Source organism: Globicephala melas, chromosome 3 (assembly GCF_963455315.2).
Source record: "Globicephala melas chromosome 3, mGloMel1.2, whole genome shotgun sequence".
Taxonomy (NCBI): Eukaryota; Metazoa; Chordata; class Mammalia; order Artiodactyla; family Delphinidae; genus Globicephala; species Globicephala melas.
In genome coordinates, this window is record NC_083316.1 from 87591119 (window position 1) to 87609296 (window position 18178).

The following is an 18178-nucleotide window of genomic DNA, read 5'->3' on the forward strand; positions in this document are numbered from 1 at the left end:
CCCTGGACACAGACTTGAAGATCTGGGGTAAAGTCTTGGAGGAGTGGCCTTGGGCCAGTGCCTGGTCTTTCTGAGCCTCTATTTTCTCCCCTTCACAGTACAAACGATTACTTCCTAGACTTGTTATAGGGGAAAACATAAAAGTGACAAAGGGGAAGGCACCTCTCTAATGCCTGGTTATCAGTTCAGGTTTTGATCATCTTTAGTAAATGCAGCACAATTTCTCAAACTCATGCTCACGTCTCTGGCCAGCTCCACTGACCGTCCGTGGGGCCTCTGGGACCGTTTCTCATCATGTGAGAGAAGTGGCGCCTGAAACGTGGAGAGAGGCAAATTCCCACATAACATGCCCTCACTGGCCCTTTCTTGCCCCCAAATGGCCAGAATACATAGATGTTGAGCACTGAAATGGCACACTTCAGATTGTGACAAAACAATTTGGCGCTGTGCTTTCCATCTTACTGTTGTAGGAAACTTGGAACCCAGAACAAAATTTTACTCTTAGACCGTGCACATTGCAGTGTGCCATGCGAACGTTTTTAATCGTGGTCCATAGACTTATGGATAGGAAGCCAAAATCTAAGCTGAGCGTGTGTATGATTGTTTTTTCTTTCTGCATAAGCACGAAATTCATTTTTAAACAGAGAAATTCAAAAATAATCTCAGATAAGTTTAGAAAACCGGGCAACTTACAGTGTAATGGTATATGCATGTGTGTGTATACAAACATATATATATAGGGAGAGAGGAAGAATATAATATCAAGCTATTAACTACAGTGATACGTAGAAAAGAAACTTGATAGACAACTCTTACTTTATCGCATCTCATCAGCCCCAAATATCTCAGAGACTTGCTGCTCTGTGCAATCAGGGTGGCTCCTTGGTCTGTAATTTCTTTACACCATCCAACATCCACAGTCTCTATTGTCATGCTGTATCGCCCAATGGCTATCAGTGCTGCAGGGAGGGACAAAGGGGAAGAAAGCAAGCATAAACGTTAGCAGGGTAAGGGATCTCTCTATCTCATTATGACTATTTCTCTCATTTCCTCACTAAATTTGTTCCTGAAATGTTGTGTGTAAATGAATGTTTTGTAAACGAAATTCAATTTAAAATGCTTTAGGAAAGCTTGCCCTATGACAAACCCTTTCACAAAGTGAATAATCATGCCATAATTTCCCTTTCATTGGAACATAACATTTTATCAGTTTTACTCATTATAAGGTTACCTGTACTTCCAAACACTCGTATCTGCAGAAGGCATAAATTAAAATGAATTACACATATGACGTTACAGAAAACCCTAAGCAGTAATTAAATTTTACCCAAGATAACTTTAATAATTTTAAAAAAGAAAAAACATGTAAACACCATTTTGAGGTGTGTTATACTGCATATGAATTTCTTTACCAATTGGCATTTTTTTCCCATCTGTTCATCATCTGTAAAATGTAAGAGTATATAATATTTTTCACGTTAGTCCTTCTTGGGACCGCTAGGAATTAAACGTACATTACACATACAGCTGAATTTAATTGGTGCTATGCTAGAGCACAATAAAGGGAATGCATTTGTTATGGGGAATTTCCTCACCGTATCAAAAGCCTTCCTTCTATTAACATATGAAATGAAGCCTGTCATCTGAACATTACGACGGTATCTCTAGTCTTCTTGACTGTTTAGCACTGTACCACTACTGACGTGCAGATGCTTAGCCCGTCATCTATGATGTGTACTACTTATCACTGCACAGCTCCATAACCCATCTTCCTGGCAGAGCAACCAGTCGGTGAATCTGGCTCTTTGCTACAGACTTCTGATTAAATAGATGTGCACACTTCTACCTTTGCAGCACAGGAAAACAGATTTCAATACCTCCAGCCAGAAAAAGTTTACGGTGCATTGGTTTGTAAATGAAAACCCTGAAAACAATGCCAAAAATGTTAAAAAGGACTAATGAATTGTTTGCTAATTATTTCCTCATCCTAAGATAGGATGAGTTGATTTCTGTGACATTAAAAGTGGATGATATTTTCCAATTGATTAGATTGATAAGAGCAGAATGAATTACTCATGTAAATAAACATTAACTCTTTTTTCACTTTAATTTTTTTTATACAGCAGGTTCTTATTAGTTATCTATTTTATACATGTCAGTGTATATATGTCAATCCCAATCTCCCAATTCATCCCACCACCCCACCCCGCCTCCATCCCCGCTTTCCCCCCTTGGTGTCCATACGTTTGTTCTCTACATCTGTGTCTCTATTTCTGCCTTGCAAGCTGGTTCATTTGTACCATTTTTCTGGATTCCACATATATGCGTTAATATATGATATTTGTTTTTCTCTTTCTGACTTACTTACTTATAGCTCGCAGAAAAAAAACACTTGGCAAAATCTCTTTGCTAATTACCTAAGTAATTTTTTTTAAACTAGAAAACTCATGCCCATGCATTCAGGTATCAAAGCACTCCGAAGTAGCCAGATATTTAAAGTTTATAAAAACAATAATCATGATCCCAGTGTTTTCCAGTGAAAATGCTATAAAGGAAGAAAAAAAAAATTCCTGGAAGTTCCTCATGTTATCAGTTTGTTGATGTTCTCATCTGTGCACATGCTGTTTTGGCATTTAGTTTTCCAAGGAGGTGGGGCGGGGCAGGGGAAATCTGCAAAGGTTTGCTGAATGGTCTGAGTGATATTTTCGTGTAGTATAAGCAATATCCCAGGTTAATCCCATCGGTGTTCCTGACCTAAGAAAACTATTGTTATCTCTGATTTTGTCATAAATTCCATTGGTCATGATATCCTGAGGATCTTGTATGATAAAAGAAGTAGAAGGTGCAAAAAGAAATTCCTTTCAATACAAAGTGCTCAAACTGTGATTTCAAAAGATGGAGCACAAGATGCAGGATGACCCCACATTAGTGGATAGCGTATTTTTACTGAGGTTTGAGACTAGAATGTGAAAGCCCTGCACTATCCAGAAAACTGTAAATCAAGTGATCTGTGGAGTTTCCAGAGGCTGCTTGATAAGCAAATGAAGAGTTAACAGCTACTAATTCCAGATGCTAAAATCACTAGTGTTTGGTATTTTCCTTTTTTTTCTTTCTTGTCCAAATTAAAACAAACAGTAAATAAGACAACTGAAGATGAATCAAGGTATTCAGCTTTTGTTTTGCCATAGTTCTATTTACTGAAGTAAGAATTAAATTTTATTTTTCCTTAACTCATTCATTTACTCAACAAACACTTCATGAGCACTCACCCTAGAGCATTTCTCTCCAATACTTATTGACTATCCATGTGCTAGGCATTGGGCTAAGAATTTTAGGCGCATTATCTCATTTAATCCTCACAGCAACCTTACAAAATCTTATTGGTAGTTCCATTTTAAAGATCAGGAAACTGAGACTCAGAATGATGGAACACCTTTCCCAGTATCACAAGGTAGTAAGTGGGGAGTAGACAGTAAGCTGAGAGCCGGCTCTCAGTCCTGGCTGCACATCAGATCTACTAGTTCAGAATCATGGGCCCAGGCACCTGGCAATTCCAACATGCTGCACTGCCAGCGTATGGAACTGTGGTGTGACACACCTGGCCTGTGCTCGGTCATAGGGACAGAAAGGTTCACAGAGCTCAGAGGTCAGTTCAGTGGGGATGGCGGGGGGAGGGAGGGTTGGGTGGAAATGAGGAACAACCAAGTAAACAGTCACAACACAATGCTCATCCCCCATCTCTTCCCATCCCTAGCTTCTCACTTTTCAGATCTCGAGTCAAAGGTCAGCTTCTCAGAACCGATTGCCCTGTCATTTTCTGATATCGGAAAAGTTACTATTTATTTGTTCAGTTATGTACTTTTTTTGCAGCTCACTTCTCCCATTAGAATGACGGATTTCCTATTCACTGTTGTATCCCCAGCATCTAGCATACACCTGGTACAGAATCAGTTTTTAAAAATATTAGTTGAGGGCTTCCCTGGTGGTGCAGTGGTTGAGAGTCCGCCTGCCGATGCAGGGGACACGGGTTCGTGCCCCGGTCCGGGAAGATCCCACATGCCGCGGAGCGGCTGGGCCCGTGAGCCATGGCCGCTGAGCCTGCGCGTCCGGAGCCTGTGCTGCGCAACGGGAGAGGCCACAGCAGTGAGAGGCCCGCGTATCGCAAGAAAAAAAAAAAAAAAAAAAAAAATATATATATATATTAGTTGAACACGCCAATGACTATAATGTGGTTTGGTCTATTATAGAGGCACGCCAAGAGGCATGCGAGCCCCTCACTCTTCAGGGGAAGAGAGAGATCACGGGAGCCCTCATGGAAGAGTTAAGCTAGGTCTTGAGGGATGAGTAAGGATTCTCCAGAAAAACAAAGGCGTGAGGGCTACTATGTCGGGCTAAGGAAATAGCATATGTAAGGGCAGAGAGATGTGAAAGGACTGGGGAGCTGCAGGTCATTCCGTGCGGCTGACTGCGGCTGAAATAAAAACAAGTACAAGGAAGTGGCAGATTTATTCCAGAAATATTCACTCCATGATTAGTAGCACTGGGGTTGGCATAAGACATAAATGGAGTAGCAAAAATAAACAGAGTCCTTGATGTCATGAAGCCCATATTCTAGAAGGAGAGCTGTGAAGTGGACACAAAAGTATATATAATTCTAAATTGTAACAAGTGCTTTGAAGGAAATGGAATGATCATTGTAAGAATGACATTTAGATGGCACCAGGGATGAGTCTTCCTGGTGAAGTTACTTTTAATCCCTCCAACAGCACTGCAAAAACAATAACCATGGTAGAGGTAAGAAAACTAAGGTTAAATACCTCACCAAGGCCCCATGCCTATTTAGTGGCAAAACTAGGGTGCAAATGGAGATAGTTTGGCTCCAAAGCCAGGGCTCATTCCTTCACAGCAGCAGCATCCAGGGTGGTAGAGGAGCCTGTGTATGTTCAGAATATATTTCCCTTTACCTCCATTCAAGATTTAAACACTACTGCTCATAGGTAGCCAAGTATTTACCCTGTGACTATAAAACGGGGTCCAAAAGTATCTTTAAATCCCGAAATATATACTGAGTAATTTACCTCTCTGTGAATATATCCTACCTTTGGATATATTTTTTTATTGTTTTTCATGAGCTAGCTGTGGTAGAGTCTCAAATTCATTTCCGGCCTCACTACTTAGTAGATGTTGACCTCAGGATGACATTTAACTTTCCTGAGTCTCAGCTTCCTCACCTGCACAATAGGGATGGTGACTATATGTCCTGTCTACTTCACAGGGTTGGTCTGAGGTTCCAATGAGATAATACATGTCAGGGACTTTGCACTACACAAATAAAATATTGATTTATTCGATATTTCCCCACGCCATTCTACAGTGGTGCAGTTGATTTAAAATGAAAAGACTTGAAAGAGTTTTGAAAAATAAGAAGCTCTGGGCAAATGGGACCATTATATAAATACTTAGTCATTATGTCACTGCTAGAGTTCTTGAATTGCCTGCTCTCCATCGGTGATCACGAACTTACAGACTGCACCTAGGATGATAGGGCTGTAAATGGAAGGTATGATTACTATCTTCACTAGGGGCTGTTGACACATTATAATGGTATTTATTAAGCCTTGAAAAGGGATAAATTATGCAAGACTAATTCCTTATCCCAATGCAATTTTAATGCACTTTTTAATGTGCTAAGTGTAACTAATAAAGTTAAAGTTAAAAAAGTTACATAAATTCAAAGCTGTAATTCAGAAACATATGATGATCAAGGATATACATTAACTCACTAAAAGGTGTTTCCATAGGCATACAGAGTGACTAAAAGACATGAGCATATATGTAGTTAATTTTGACGAAGAAACTCCATTTCTAGGAATCTATCCTGAAAATATACTTCTAATTATACAAAATTACACACATACAAGTTTATTCATTAAAGCGTTGATTGTAATTGCAAAATAATGGAAACAGCCCCTAATGCCCATACATAGGAGAGTGGTTAAATAAACTATGCTACATCCTCACAGTTGAACACTATGCAGCTTTAAAAAAAATTAATGGGGGAAGATCACTAGGAACTTCCAAATCATTCAGTGAAAAAACCAAAGTGCAAAAAAGAGTTTACATGATGTGCTACCACCACCCAAAAGACAATGCAATTAAAAAAATAAACAAAAACAAAAACATGAATCTGCTCACTTGTGAAAAAAGAATATGGGAAAGACACACCAGAAACTACAGAGACTGTTTAACCATAGGGGGTTGGTGGGAAACGGGAGAAAAGAAGGCATGGAATGTGGAGGTGAGGTTGGGAGAGTGAGGGGGACAAACACTTCTTAGACTCTCTCTTTGGCTATAGCTTTGACTCTCTGAGCCATAGTAATGCTTCACATACTTCCCAAAATAAAAAATTAAAACCAGCCAGGATGGGGAACCCGAAGTGGAATACCAACAGTAACAAATGAACCTAACTGTGTTACAAATGAACAACATGGCCCCAGCAAATAATATAACCACACCAAAGGGGATGGGAATTAAGAATTAAGTGGCTTCGGAAAACATGATTTTGATTGGATATTGTAAAGTGAAAACCAAAAAGAACTGTCAGCAAATACTGCACTCTAGTTAGGAAATCTATTTCTCACAGGGGTGTGAGTTAGCAATTCAGTAACTACTTTACGCATAATCTAGGACTATAAATAATGAGAGCCAGTCTTTTCACTGTTAGGGAAAGAAGTTACAAATAAGAAAAGGGGGGAGGCTTATAATGAATCTTGTGGTATTGAACTGGAATCAGAGATATTAGAATGAACTCATGGTATTTTATACACACATTACAGATAAATACATGTAGAAATAATAAATATGATGTATGTGCATGCATGCATGGCTTAGTATACATACATACATTTCCTAGCTCTTTCTGCTGAGAGGAACTCAGAGCAAGGATACCCCAGTAGCAATGATCTACTAGCACCCAGATCTTAGTTTTTAAGTATCATTCTCCAATAAAGTGAATAAAAGAAATCAGGGCTTCTTAGAAAAATGGTTGATTCCAGAACTGGGGCCGGGAAAATAGACGATGATTCTGGGATATCTTGTGATCGTATAAAAAAGAAGTGCTTAGAAATGAGTGAGGGTACATCCAAAAGACAGAGGATCCAATCAGAAAGAGCTGCCAATGGCCACAGCTGGAACAATTTGAGAAGCAAAATAAATAATGATAGTACTGGATTATAATTCAGAAAACTGAATAAGCATTCACAGATTCATACTGATATAAATTAAAAAATAGCCAAGGAAGGGCACCTTACAGAAGAATTCCAATTAATAAATGTATAAGGAATGAGGGAAATTAAAAAAAAAAAAACGTTACCAGGCGAAGACCAGAGTAATAATTATTGCAGGCAAGATCGACCAATGGGTGCAAAAATCAGTGAGTGAAAGTTTGAGGTGAAACAGAATATTGGCATAGTGCCAAAGATATTTATCAACTATCGAAAATTGTAACTTTATAGTGGAGAGACCCAGCAGACACCCCCTTACCCAAATGATCAAGGTTAACATCACCAGTAATAACATATAGAGATATAATGTATCGCCTGATCACTTCTGCAGTATTCTCACCAAAATGAATAATTTCAATCTACTCATAAGAAAACATCACACAAACCCAAAGTGAGAAACATTTTATAAATAATTCACCAGTACTCATCAAAAGAGTCAAGATAATGGAGTATAAGAAAAGAATGAGGAACTGTCACAGATTAGAGGAGCCTGAGGAGACATGACAACTAAATACAATGTGGGATGCTGGATTGAATCCTGGACCAGACAAGAAAATTAGGGAAAAACCTGGTGAAATTCAAGTAAGATTTGTAGCTTAGTTAATCTTGTTGTTTTAAGTTAATTTCCTAGTTTGATAACTGTACTGTTGGTTATATGTCCTCAACATTAGAGGTAGCTGGATGAAAAGTATACATGAACTCTCTACTATTTTTGCAACTTTTCTGTAATTCTAAAATTGTTTGAAAGCAAAGAGAAAAAAAACATGGATAAGTTAATAAGAGATACCAAGTGAATGAACTAAGTAGAGGACTAAAATTTTCTAAGTGAAAGCAGGTATTATTTTTACACTGTAAGATCTGATATATAAATGTTAGGACTAAAAATACATTTTTTTCCTCATAGGAGAAAGATTAGTCATATGAGTGCACTAACAAGTGACCCGCATGTGCCATTTTGTCCCTTCCAGTTCTATCATCTGCTGTAGATCTATGTACCTGTAATAAAATCAGAAGAAATGCCCTAGTGCATGAAAGAATCAGGGTTAAAATTTAACAGTAGGATTAACATCTTTCATGTAATACTTGGATAAAAGCCATTTGCAGAGAAATTTCTTGGCACGGATACAGAGAGATAAATATGAAAAGTGCTCTTCTTTGTGGAAGCCACAGAAGCCCCCAAAACAAAGGAACGGCGCTTTCAGAGACACTTGTTGTTGCATCATGGTCCCTGCAAAGGTCCCCTCTACCCCGCAGGGACTACAGCAGTGGCTCCTAACCCTGGCAGTTCAGGAGAATCACAGGTGCCTAAAAAAAGTACAGATGCCCGAGTCCCACCCCTGGAGATTCTGATTCAGGAGAAACTATAAAAGCTCCTGTGATCCCAATGTGAAGTCAAGGCTGAGAACCACTGGAACCGAGTAACCTACAACTCCAGTAAAGTCAGTCAACTAAAAACAAAAGAACTCATTTTTCAGGATATAAATAACTGATGTGTTCTGATATTTTAAAACAACTTTACCTCTCAAACAGTTATGACTTCTTGTACATAATCCAATGCTTTTAATCCCTTTATTTCTAATTTATAGCTTTAATTCCACTTTTAAACATTATTCTGTTCCTCCCATTATTATGTAGCAAACCCAACAGTGACTACACCCTACATTTTTCCAAGTTGTCCTTTTTTGTAAATATTTTTCTTTATTTCACTGCACTTACTTATATTTCTAATGCTGCACTTATCAGAGTTTGTTTCATATCAGAATTATTTATCAACATGCCCATCTTCCCCAAGACTGTAAAATCTGTGAAGCAGTGAACATGGAGTGTTTTCCTAGGACCCCTGAATCTCTGAAAATCAAGTGTCACTCATATTTTATAGTTTTTTTTTTCCGGTACACAGGCCTCTCACTGTTGTGGCCTCTCCCATTGCAGAGCACAGGCTCCGGACGCACAGGCTCAGCGGCCATGGCTCACGGGCCCAGCCGCTCCGCAGCATGTGGGACCTTCCCGGACCGGGGCACGAACCCGCGTCCCCTGCATCGGCAGGCAGACTCTCAACCACTGCGCCACCAGGGAAGCCCTTTTTATAGTTTTAATATATTTTTTGGAAGTATAACATACATGTAGAAAATCACACAAATCCTCAAGGTACAACTTGATGAATTTTGACAAAGTTAACATAGCTGTGTAACAGTATCTGGACTGAGAAACAGAGCATGACTAGCACCCCTAAAGCACCCTCATCCCCGACTCCAGTCACTACTATTTCCCCCAAAGGATAACCACTATCTTGACTTCCCATCACACAGATTAGTATTCTTGGTTTTGAACTTCATACAAATAGTCAAACACCGAACACCCTTGCTTCTGGTTTTTTAGCTGTCCATCATGTTAATGAGATTGATCTACATTGCTATGTGTACTGATGGTTCGTTCATTCTCAATGCTGAAAAGTATTCCATTCTACTCTAGATGGACATTTGGGCTGTTTCCACTTTTTGGCTATTAGGTATAACGCTGTTATGAACATTAGCACACATGTCTTTGTGTGAATATATGTTCTCACTTCATTTGGGTAAATACCTAAGAGTGGGATTTCTGGGTCATATGGTTAAGTTTATGCTTAACTTCCTAAGAAACTGCCGAAGTGTTTTCCAAAGTGGCTGTACAATCTTACATTCCCACCAGCAGCATATGAAAGGGCCAGTGACTCCACATCCTTGCCAATACTTGGGAATGTCTGTCTCTTTGACTACAGCCACTCTAGTAGGTATGAAGCGGTGCCTGATTGGGGGTTTTAATTTTCATTTCCCTAAGCACTAATGATTTTGTGCATCTTTTCATGGTGTCATACATTTTTAAAAATTCCTAGCTTAGTGCCTCTATCCTTGTAAGTACTCAGTAGATATCTATTAAATTAAATTGATGAAGAGGAAAAGCACATAATTTTTCTATCATTAGACTACAGCAGAGAACTAGCTTTCTAGACAACAGATAATTTTCCATGTAATTTGAAGGAAACTACCAGTAAAATAAACTTAGTCTATCCTCTGGAGACATGAAAAGTCTTGAAGTTTCTTAAAATAATAAAGTAACCTCAGGGAACAAATAAGGTTATAGATAACTTTCCAAATGCTCATTTACTTCTGGAAATTTCAAAGACTGTGGAGTATGCTTTACTTAGGAACTCTAAATCTCTAAAAATCAAGTGAAAAAGAAATCTGTATGAAAACTGTCCAAAAATGGTGGATAACAGAGTGGAGACACTGAATTGTGCTAGAATTTTCAAGATGCTGCACATAGGGCATTTATTTTACATAACTCTGCTTACTGAGTTCAGAATAGCAACATGCGAGTATTGTCTGACTTACAAAGGGAGCAAGCTGCCTGTGGCCCTTGACCTTACTGGGAAGAGGCTCTCCTGCCCTATACATCCTGAAACAGAAATGCAAGCACTATTTATAGGCTGTGTCTGCTTTCCTTCCTATGAGATAAACAAGTTGGTGGAAAAGTAAAAGTTCAAGTGAAGGAATTTTTTAAATAAAGGTCTTTTGGTACATTAGGAGCAAGGATAAGTATTTTTCCTGCTTTATCCCTTCTTAATTATTTTTATTTTAATGCAGAAAGATACAAATCTGATTGAGTAAGTAGAAACTACTTCTGAATACGTGACATCCAAAAATGTAATGAACAAGGGGTGCATTTAGAAATAACCTTCATTTAACAGGAATCTGATCCACTACTCTGGTTTTCAGTGGTGCTGTATTTGGTGGTAACCAACCCTTTGAGTGGAATGTTAGGTTCCCCTGACAATCTCCTTATTAAATTTTAGAATTTGAGATGAGGAAGAAAAAAAGCCTTACCACTCTAACATTAGCTGAGAACCTAAAGTCCCTGGTTCAATGATTCTTTTTTATTCCAGCCTGCATAAATACATACATTACTTATCAAAGAATTATGCATCCTTTTCAAAATCCTGACATTATATTAGATTTCCTCACTTTATGAGAAGTGAATTCCAGGCTTAAATATGTTGGTTCATAGATATGGAAAAGTACATTAGTGTCTCTGTCATCTATCTGCCTTGGCCACCTTTCTGAACTGAATTTTCCACACCACCATAAAGACAGGGCATCAGTTTCAAGCAGGCGTCAGATACAAACATCTATCTGCCCCAGTGTGCAGAAAAGTAGGATGTGATTTCAGCGACTACCACTTAAGAAATACCAAGGTTAGTGACAACATGTGTGTTGTCGAGCTGCCCAGTAAACATTATAAAAGTATCTTGCTACTGAAAGGAAGGAAACCACAGGAAGAAAGAACATGTGGGGATGTCAGCCGACTGAATATATTATCTCTTCTTTCTTTCAACAAATACTAATTGAGCACCTACTACGCACCAGGAAATGTTTTAGGAGCTGGGGATAAAGAGATCAAATCCCTGCCCTCGTGGAGCTCGTATTATGAATACAAATAAATAATACTATATAATATTTTGGATGGTAAAAATGCTTTGAAGAAAAATAAAGCAGGGACCAGAGGTAGGAGTGCTCTAATTGTAATTAGGATGGAAGGAGAAGGCCTCACAGAGAAAGTAACATTTGAACAAAGACCTGAAGGGGAGGGGATCAAGCCATACAGGTATCTGAGGGAAAAGCATTCTGTGCAGAGAAAACCCAGTGCCAAGTCCATGAGGTGGGAAGGTTGCTAGCTTGTTCTAGAGTGAGCAAAGGAGCAAGATGGCAAGCAGTAGATTTTAGATCAAGGAGTTGATGGAAAAGGGGGTGGACAAAATCATCTTACAGGCCAATTTAATGACATTGGCTTTCACTCTAAATGAAGTGGGAATACATTGGAGAATTTGTGGCAGAAGAGCATTATGAGCTAAAAAATTTTCAAAGGACTTCTCCAGCTTCTGGATTGAGGACAGAGTGTAAGGAGGAAAGAACAGAAGCAGTGAAACCAATAAGGAGGCCATTGCAATTATCCAGACAAGAAGTGATAGTGGTTTGGGCCAGGGCAGCATAATGGAGATGGAAAGGAGTTGAATTATGAATAGAATTTAAATATGGGCCCAACAATATTTGCTGATGGAGTGGATGTGGAATGAGAGAAAGAGAACAGTCAAGAATGTCAAGAGAAAAGAAATCTTTTTGGCACTTAGATTTGAAAGAAATTTCCAACGTGGGATTTTACATAGCTGCTCTTGGTGTCCTTGTGTGTCTAAGTGTCCTTGTGTTGGTAGGGATTTGTTGGCTTCTTCTACTGCATATAAATTCCACTGAGAGGAGCAAAGGCCACCTTTATTCATCTTTATATCATCATTGTCTAGCAGAGGGACTTTACTTGTTAGTACTCAAGGTATGTTCATTTAAATATGGGTATCTTAGATATCACAATTACAGGCACTTAGGGAAAAAAACTCAGAAAGGGGTTTTATGTTTTCTCTAGAGTTCATATTATTCTTTTACTCTAAAAATATTTATTGAGTAGCTCTAGTATGTCAAACACTGTGATGACTGTAGGTATCTTTGGGGAGATTATAGGTAACATATATTTCCTTAAATATTTATGCATTCTAAAATGTTCAACACTAGGCAAGTTTTACTTTTATAAAGGATTAAAAACCAGTTTTTAAAAAGGTGCTACTGGACAGATCATTTAATTTTACCAAAGTGAAGAACTTGACATTTCCTATAATACCATTTCTCTCCAACTCAGCGCTCCTTAAGGCAAACAAACACACTTACTGGTGCCGAAATTCGATATCTAAAATCATGGGAAAAAAGCAAAAAGCTATTTGTAAACTAAAACGAAACACAGAAAGTTGAGCTCAGTTATTCCTCCCTGACTATAACCGGAGCAGCTGTAACTCAGGGGCTGTTGTGCAGCGTATGGACTAGTTTAGAAACTGGCAATAATTCTTGCTGATGGGCATTTCTGCCATAAGAAGGGCAAAGTAAATAAAAATACGAAATTCAAAGTATCTCAATCTGAGATTTTAAAGTTTAGTGCAGAACTAGATTAAAATGTAGAGAACACTAAACTTTCCTATTCTTTTTGCTTTTGAGGGAGAAGAGAGAGTCCCAGCCCTGGATCCTCTTACCTGGGAGCTTGAACCATGCACACAGGTTCACACGCTCACGTGTGCACACAGACACAGATGCAGACATGCAAACACACATTTATTCCTAGGCCCTAGCCCACAGCTTAACCTAATGAAGGTTAAGCTTCAGGGTCCATCATTTACATGGACCTTTACCAGGGCCTGGTCCTAGAAATGTATTCACATCGTCATATATTTTTGTAAAATCGGTTAAAGCAAGATATTTTGCATTCATTTTCTTAAAGAGAAACCCCGAACTGTACAAACCTCAGGCCCTGAGAAACCCTGACTTTGTCCCTGACCCAACCCAAAATGTTCTGATTCAGTGGCTTTGCGGGTGGATACCAGAAGGCTGTATCTTTTCCTGATTCTCCTTTTTTTTTAAATGTCACCAAGTGATTTTGATACACAGCCAGGTTTGGAAATCACTGACAAAGGACCACAGACTGATCAGTTTAATGAGTCCCTGACATCTAGGTAGTAATTCTTTCTGGAGCTTAGCCACCATTGATTGGGCCATAAACCATATAACACTATGTAGTTTGGAAAAAGCTGAATATTGGCAACATTCACTTCCTCATTGCAGTGATGAATCACATAACCCTCTGTGCAGAGTAATTAACTATCCATTTGTATGTATTGGCTGTAGTGATAGAGTTTTTTCCATGAGGAAGGAAGGGAATTTGGACATAACATTAACAGTTGTTAATACCAAGCAAATAGAGTAAATTGGATTTACTAAAAAGAGTATGTGTGTGGATTTTTTCCCTAGGAGTTGATATAATTTGTCTAGCTCTCTAATTATAGCTAGGACAGAAAATGGCTGAACCCAGAGACCTCTCACGGTATCTAATAAACTTTTACTTACAGGGAGAACATTTCTTGGGCTGGAGAATGACAAATAATTTACTAAGCCTTTCCTGAAAGACAGCTAAAGGTGTTTCACCTATATCTAGCTGATGAATTAGCTTTAGCTAATAATCAGTGTCATGAGACAGGGAAAAAGCAGCCTGTAATTACCTTGAAAGGAATGAAGGAACAGATCTGATAAAGAAACTAAATCAGTTAATTCCTCTAGAGGCATACTGAGTGAGAGAAGCTTACTTTACTGCAAGTTTAAAGTGAGGCAGAGATGGGGGCATCGGTAGTTTTTACCTGCCCGGCATCCATTCATTCCCACTTTCTGGTAACAAACCTTCAATTTTCCTTTCCATGGGTGCAGTTTGGGAGCTCTAATCAAAGGTCCCCTCCCTTCCCCAGGCTGCAGGTGGGCATGTGCCCCAAACTTGACTAAGCACACTCACCAGCAGATATCTGAATTCTGCCTGGAATGACTTAAGAAGAAAAACAGCTGGAGTCCATGCATCCTTGGGGAGTTCCCTAAAGAGACTCTTATTAGTCTCAGCTACTTAGAGATCCCACATACTTATCCCTCCCAAGGCCTACCTTACTTAGGTTTTATTTTTGATTCTGGGGATTACCCCATTTTTTTCAATAATTTCTGTGCTTTTGTTCTTGGTTTTGTTTTCACTTAAAGTAGCCTCTGTTGGTTTCTGTTACTTGCAACCAAAGAATCTTAACTGATACAGAAAACTATGCACGGGATGGCTCAGTTATTTTCTACAATAATGTGAAAACCCCAAAAGGATTCTCAACAGTGTTCAGCTGAAAGAGTCACAACAGCAGAATGTATAAATATGGCTCAGTTAGTAACCATTTGTTTTGTTGGTAGATGTTACTGAAATATCTGTACTCACTTTTTAAAAATTTACTTTATTTTTTATTGGAGTATAGTTGCTTTACAATATTGTGTTAGTTTCTATTGTACAGCAAAGTGAATCAGCTATATGTATACATATATCCCCTCTTTTTTGGATTTCCTTCCCATTTAGGTCACCACAGAGCACTGAGTAGAGTTCCCTGTGCTATACAGTAAGTTCTCATTAGTGTACTCACTTTTTTAGCTGTCAAATGAAAATAACTTTATTCAGTTCCATGCTTTTTAAACAATGACTCTATTAAGTAAAAATGTCACAACTTATTACAAAAGTTAAATTAATAAAGGAAAGTACAAGAAAGCTTAAAAATTATCCCAAATCCCACTATCCAGAAATAGCATCACTAACTTTGGTAAACATTCTTCTAGGATCTTCTGCATATACACAGCAAAAGAAAGATAAAAATAATTTCAGAGATATATATTATTATACATGCTTTTAAAAAGTATTTGATTTTTACTTGAATTTAATGAAAATAAACTGAATTGAAATTAAAAGAATCATAGAACTTCAGTTAAATATTTCTTCACCATAAAAAATAGCAACTCTTAAAAGAGTTTACATATTAATTTTAAAATTTCATGAAAACTTTTAAGAATTCTGAGCTATTTTAAAAATTCTAGGGCTTCCCTGGTGGCACAGTGGTTGAGAGTCCGCCTGCCGATGCAGGGGTTCGTGCCCCGGTCCGGGAAGATCCCACATGCTGCGGAGCGGCTGGGCCCGTGAGCCATGGCCACTGAGCCTGCGCGTCCGGAGCCTGTGCTCTGCAGCGGGAGAGGCCACAACAGTGAGAGGCCCGTGTACCGCAAAAAAAAAAAAAAAAAAAAAAAAAAAAAAATTCTACACTTTAATCTCAGACAGAATCTATTGACTCTCTTCTAGGAGAGATGAGAAAACTGGCAGGCTTTTCTTCCTCCTCTCATATTTGTTAGCTATATTATTATTTTTATATTATCAGGTTTCATCGTTTCCATCTGCTTTTCTAACCACAATTCTCATGGCTGTTTTGCTCTGGTTCTATATTAAATGGGTGAAATACCATGAGTCTCTCCATGATTGTTTTTTTATCCCTGAGTTTTTTTGTTTTTTGTTTTTTGATTAATCTCTTGGGTGGCTAGGTAGCATCTTTAAGTAGTTTTGCTTTTTTTCAAAGACAGATTCGTTATATAATTCCCTAAGTTCTTGAACGTTTGAGAAAGACTTACCCTTATGTTTAAGGAACAACGTGGCTAAGTATTAAATTTGGGGGTCATACTTATTTTTACTTTCAGAGCTTTATAGACAAGTACTTCAGTTTTGCTGTGGAGAAACCTAAGTACAACCTGATTTCTCCCCCTTCAAACGTGTCTTGCTTTTAATGTCTAGAAGTTATGTGATTTATTTCTTAGGATCAATACTTTTATCAGGACATGTCTTGATTATTCTGTAGTGATTTAATCTCCTGGAACCTGTCAGATGCTTTTGACTTTTCTACAAAACTCTTTAGACACAAGATCCATGTGTTTCATTCTTGTTCTATTTGCCTAACTTCCCCCTATCCCACCCCTCACCTTGCAAACGATGTGCTCAAATGAAATGAGAAGCATAGCTCTGTTCCTTTCAAAATTGTCTTTGATTGACTGGGATTGGTTATCTGTGGGGAATGTGGGGAATATGGGGAGGTGAGTCATGAGCTAGAGCCATTTGCAGCAACTACTTGGGAATCTTTATGTCTGGTATCTTCACCACAAGTCTATTATTTCCTTTATCCTCTCAGGTTTCTACATTCAAGATGTTACATATTACTAATAACTAAACTATTGGGGTCATTTTTGTGTTGAATTTTGGAACTTTCTCCTTCTCTCCCTTATGATTCATCCACTTCACTTCTAGCAGTCCTCCCCATTCCAAAGCAAGCTGGTAGATGAGAGAGATGGCTCATCAACATGGTCTCTCCTTTAGTGACCTCTTCCCCAACATTTTTGCAATGTGAAACTGGGACTCTGCATGAACATTCCCACCTCTTCAGGGACTTGGAGACTCATGGCTCTAATCAAAAATTGCTGGATGTGCCAGTCTGAATAGGGGATACCTATTTCATGTTAATCAAAAGTATCCCCCAGGATTTTTTTGTTTGTTTGAGAATTATGAAGTTAAAGAGAGTCAATAATGTTGAGAAATAACAAATTACATAGAGAATTGTTGAACTGTAGGTTAATTTGACTAATATTTGTTGTATGATTACTGCATGCAAAATGATAAAGGGGATAAAAAATGAGTAAAAGAAAGTCCCTTTCTTTTATGTTCACTGCTGAGCCAAGTAGTACACTACGACCAACCTTTATTCCTCAATTTTTATCTGGAGTTTATATTTGCATCATTATTTTTTGAATGTTCCTATAGATGGTTCAAATCCCTACCAATATTTTTCCAAAAGCTTAAACACTTAAATTAACTTATTAGTTCCATTACCCAACCACACCCTCCTGTGTCTATGCCCTCCACTATGAAGTCCTCCAAACTCCTGCTCCTGCTGAGGTGAAGACTGCTACAGATAGGGGCCCAGACATCCTAAGATTTCCCTTGTCAGCTGTCCTGTGGATCCCATGTCTTCCCCCTATTGTAGTTTATTCTCTTTTGTGATGAAACACATCTTCTAAAGTGCTAACGGGAGATAAAATTTGAGCCCTTAAATGTCTAAAAGAATTTTTATTTTCACAATTAATTACTAGTTGAACAGTGTATAGAATTCTAGGTTGAAAACCATTCCTCCTTAGTTTTGAAGGTATTGTCTTCATCATCTTCTAGCTTCTCGTACTGCCTTTTCCCCTCTCAGCTTAATTGAGATATAACTGACATATAACATTGTATAAATTTAAGGTATATGTTGATTTGATACACTTATAGTTTGCAAAATAATTATCACCTATATGGCTTGTAAGAGATTTGGAGCCATTCATTTCTGATCTATAGCATGAATCCGGTCTTCTTTCTTGGGTAACTTCTAGAATTTCCTTTTCATCCTTGGCAAT

At 38.3% G+C, this 18178-nt stretch overlaps 1 protein-coding gene across 1 annotated transcript in view; it reads right to left on the reverse strand.

Moving 5' to 3' along the window:
- The window catches only part of FBXL17 (F-box and leucine rich repeat protein 17), a 478538-nt gene that overhangs the window by 21976 nt on the left and 438384 nt on the right, over nucleotides 1-18178 (reverse strand). The window contains exon 8 of the mRNA XM_030869915.2: nucleotides 817-959. Coding sequence (XP_030725775.1) covers nucleotides 817-959 — 143 coding nt within the window. The remainder of the gene's footprint in view (nucleotides 1-816; nucleotides 960-18178) is intronic.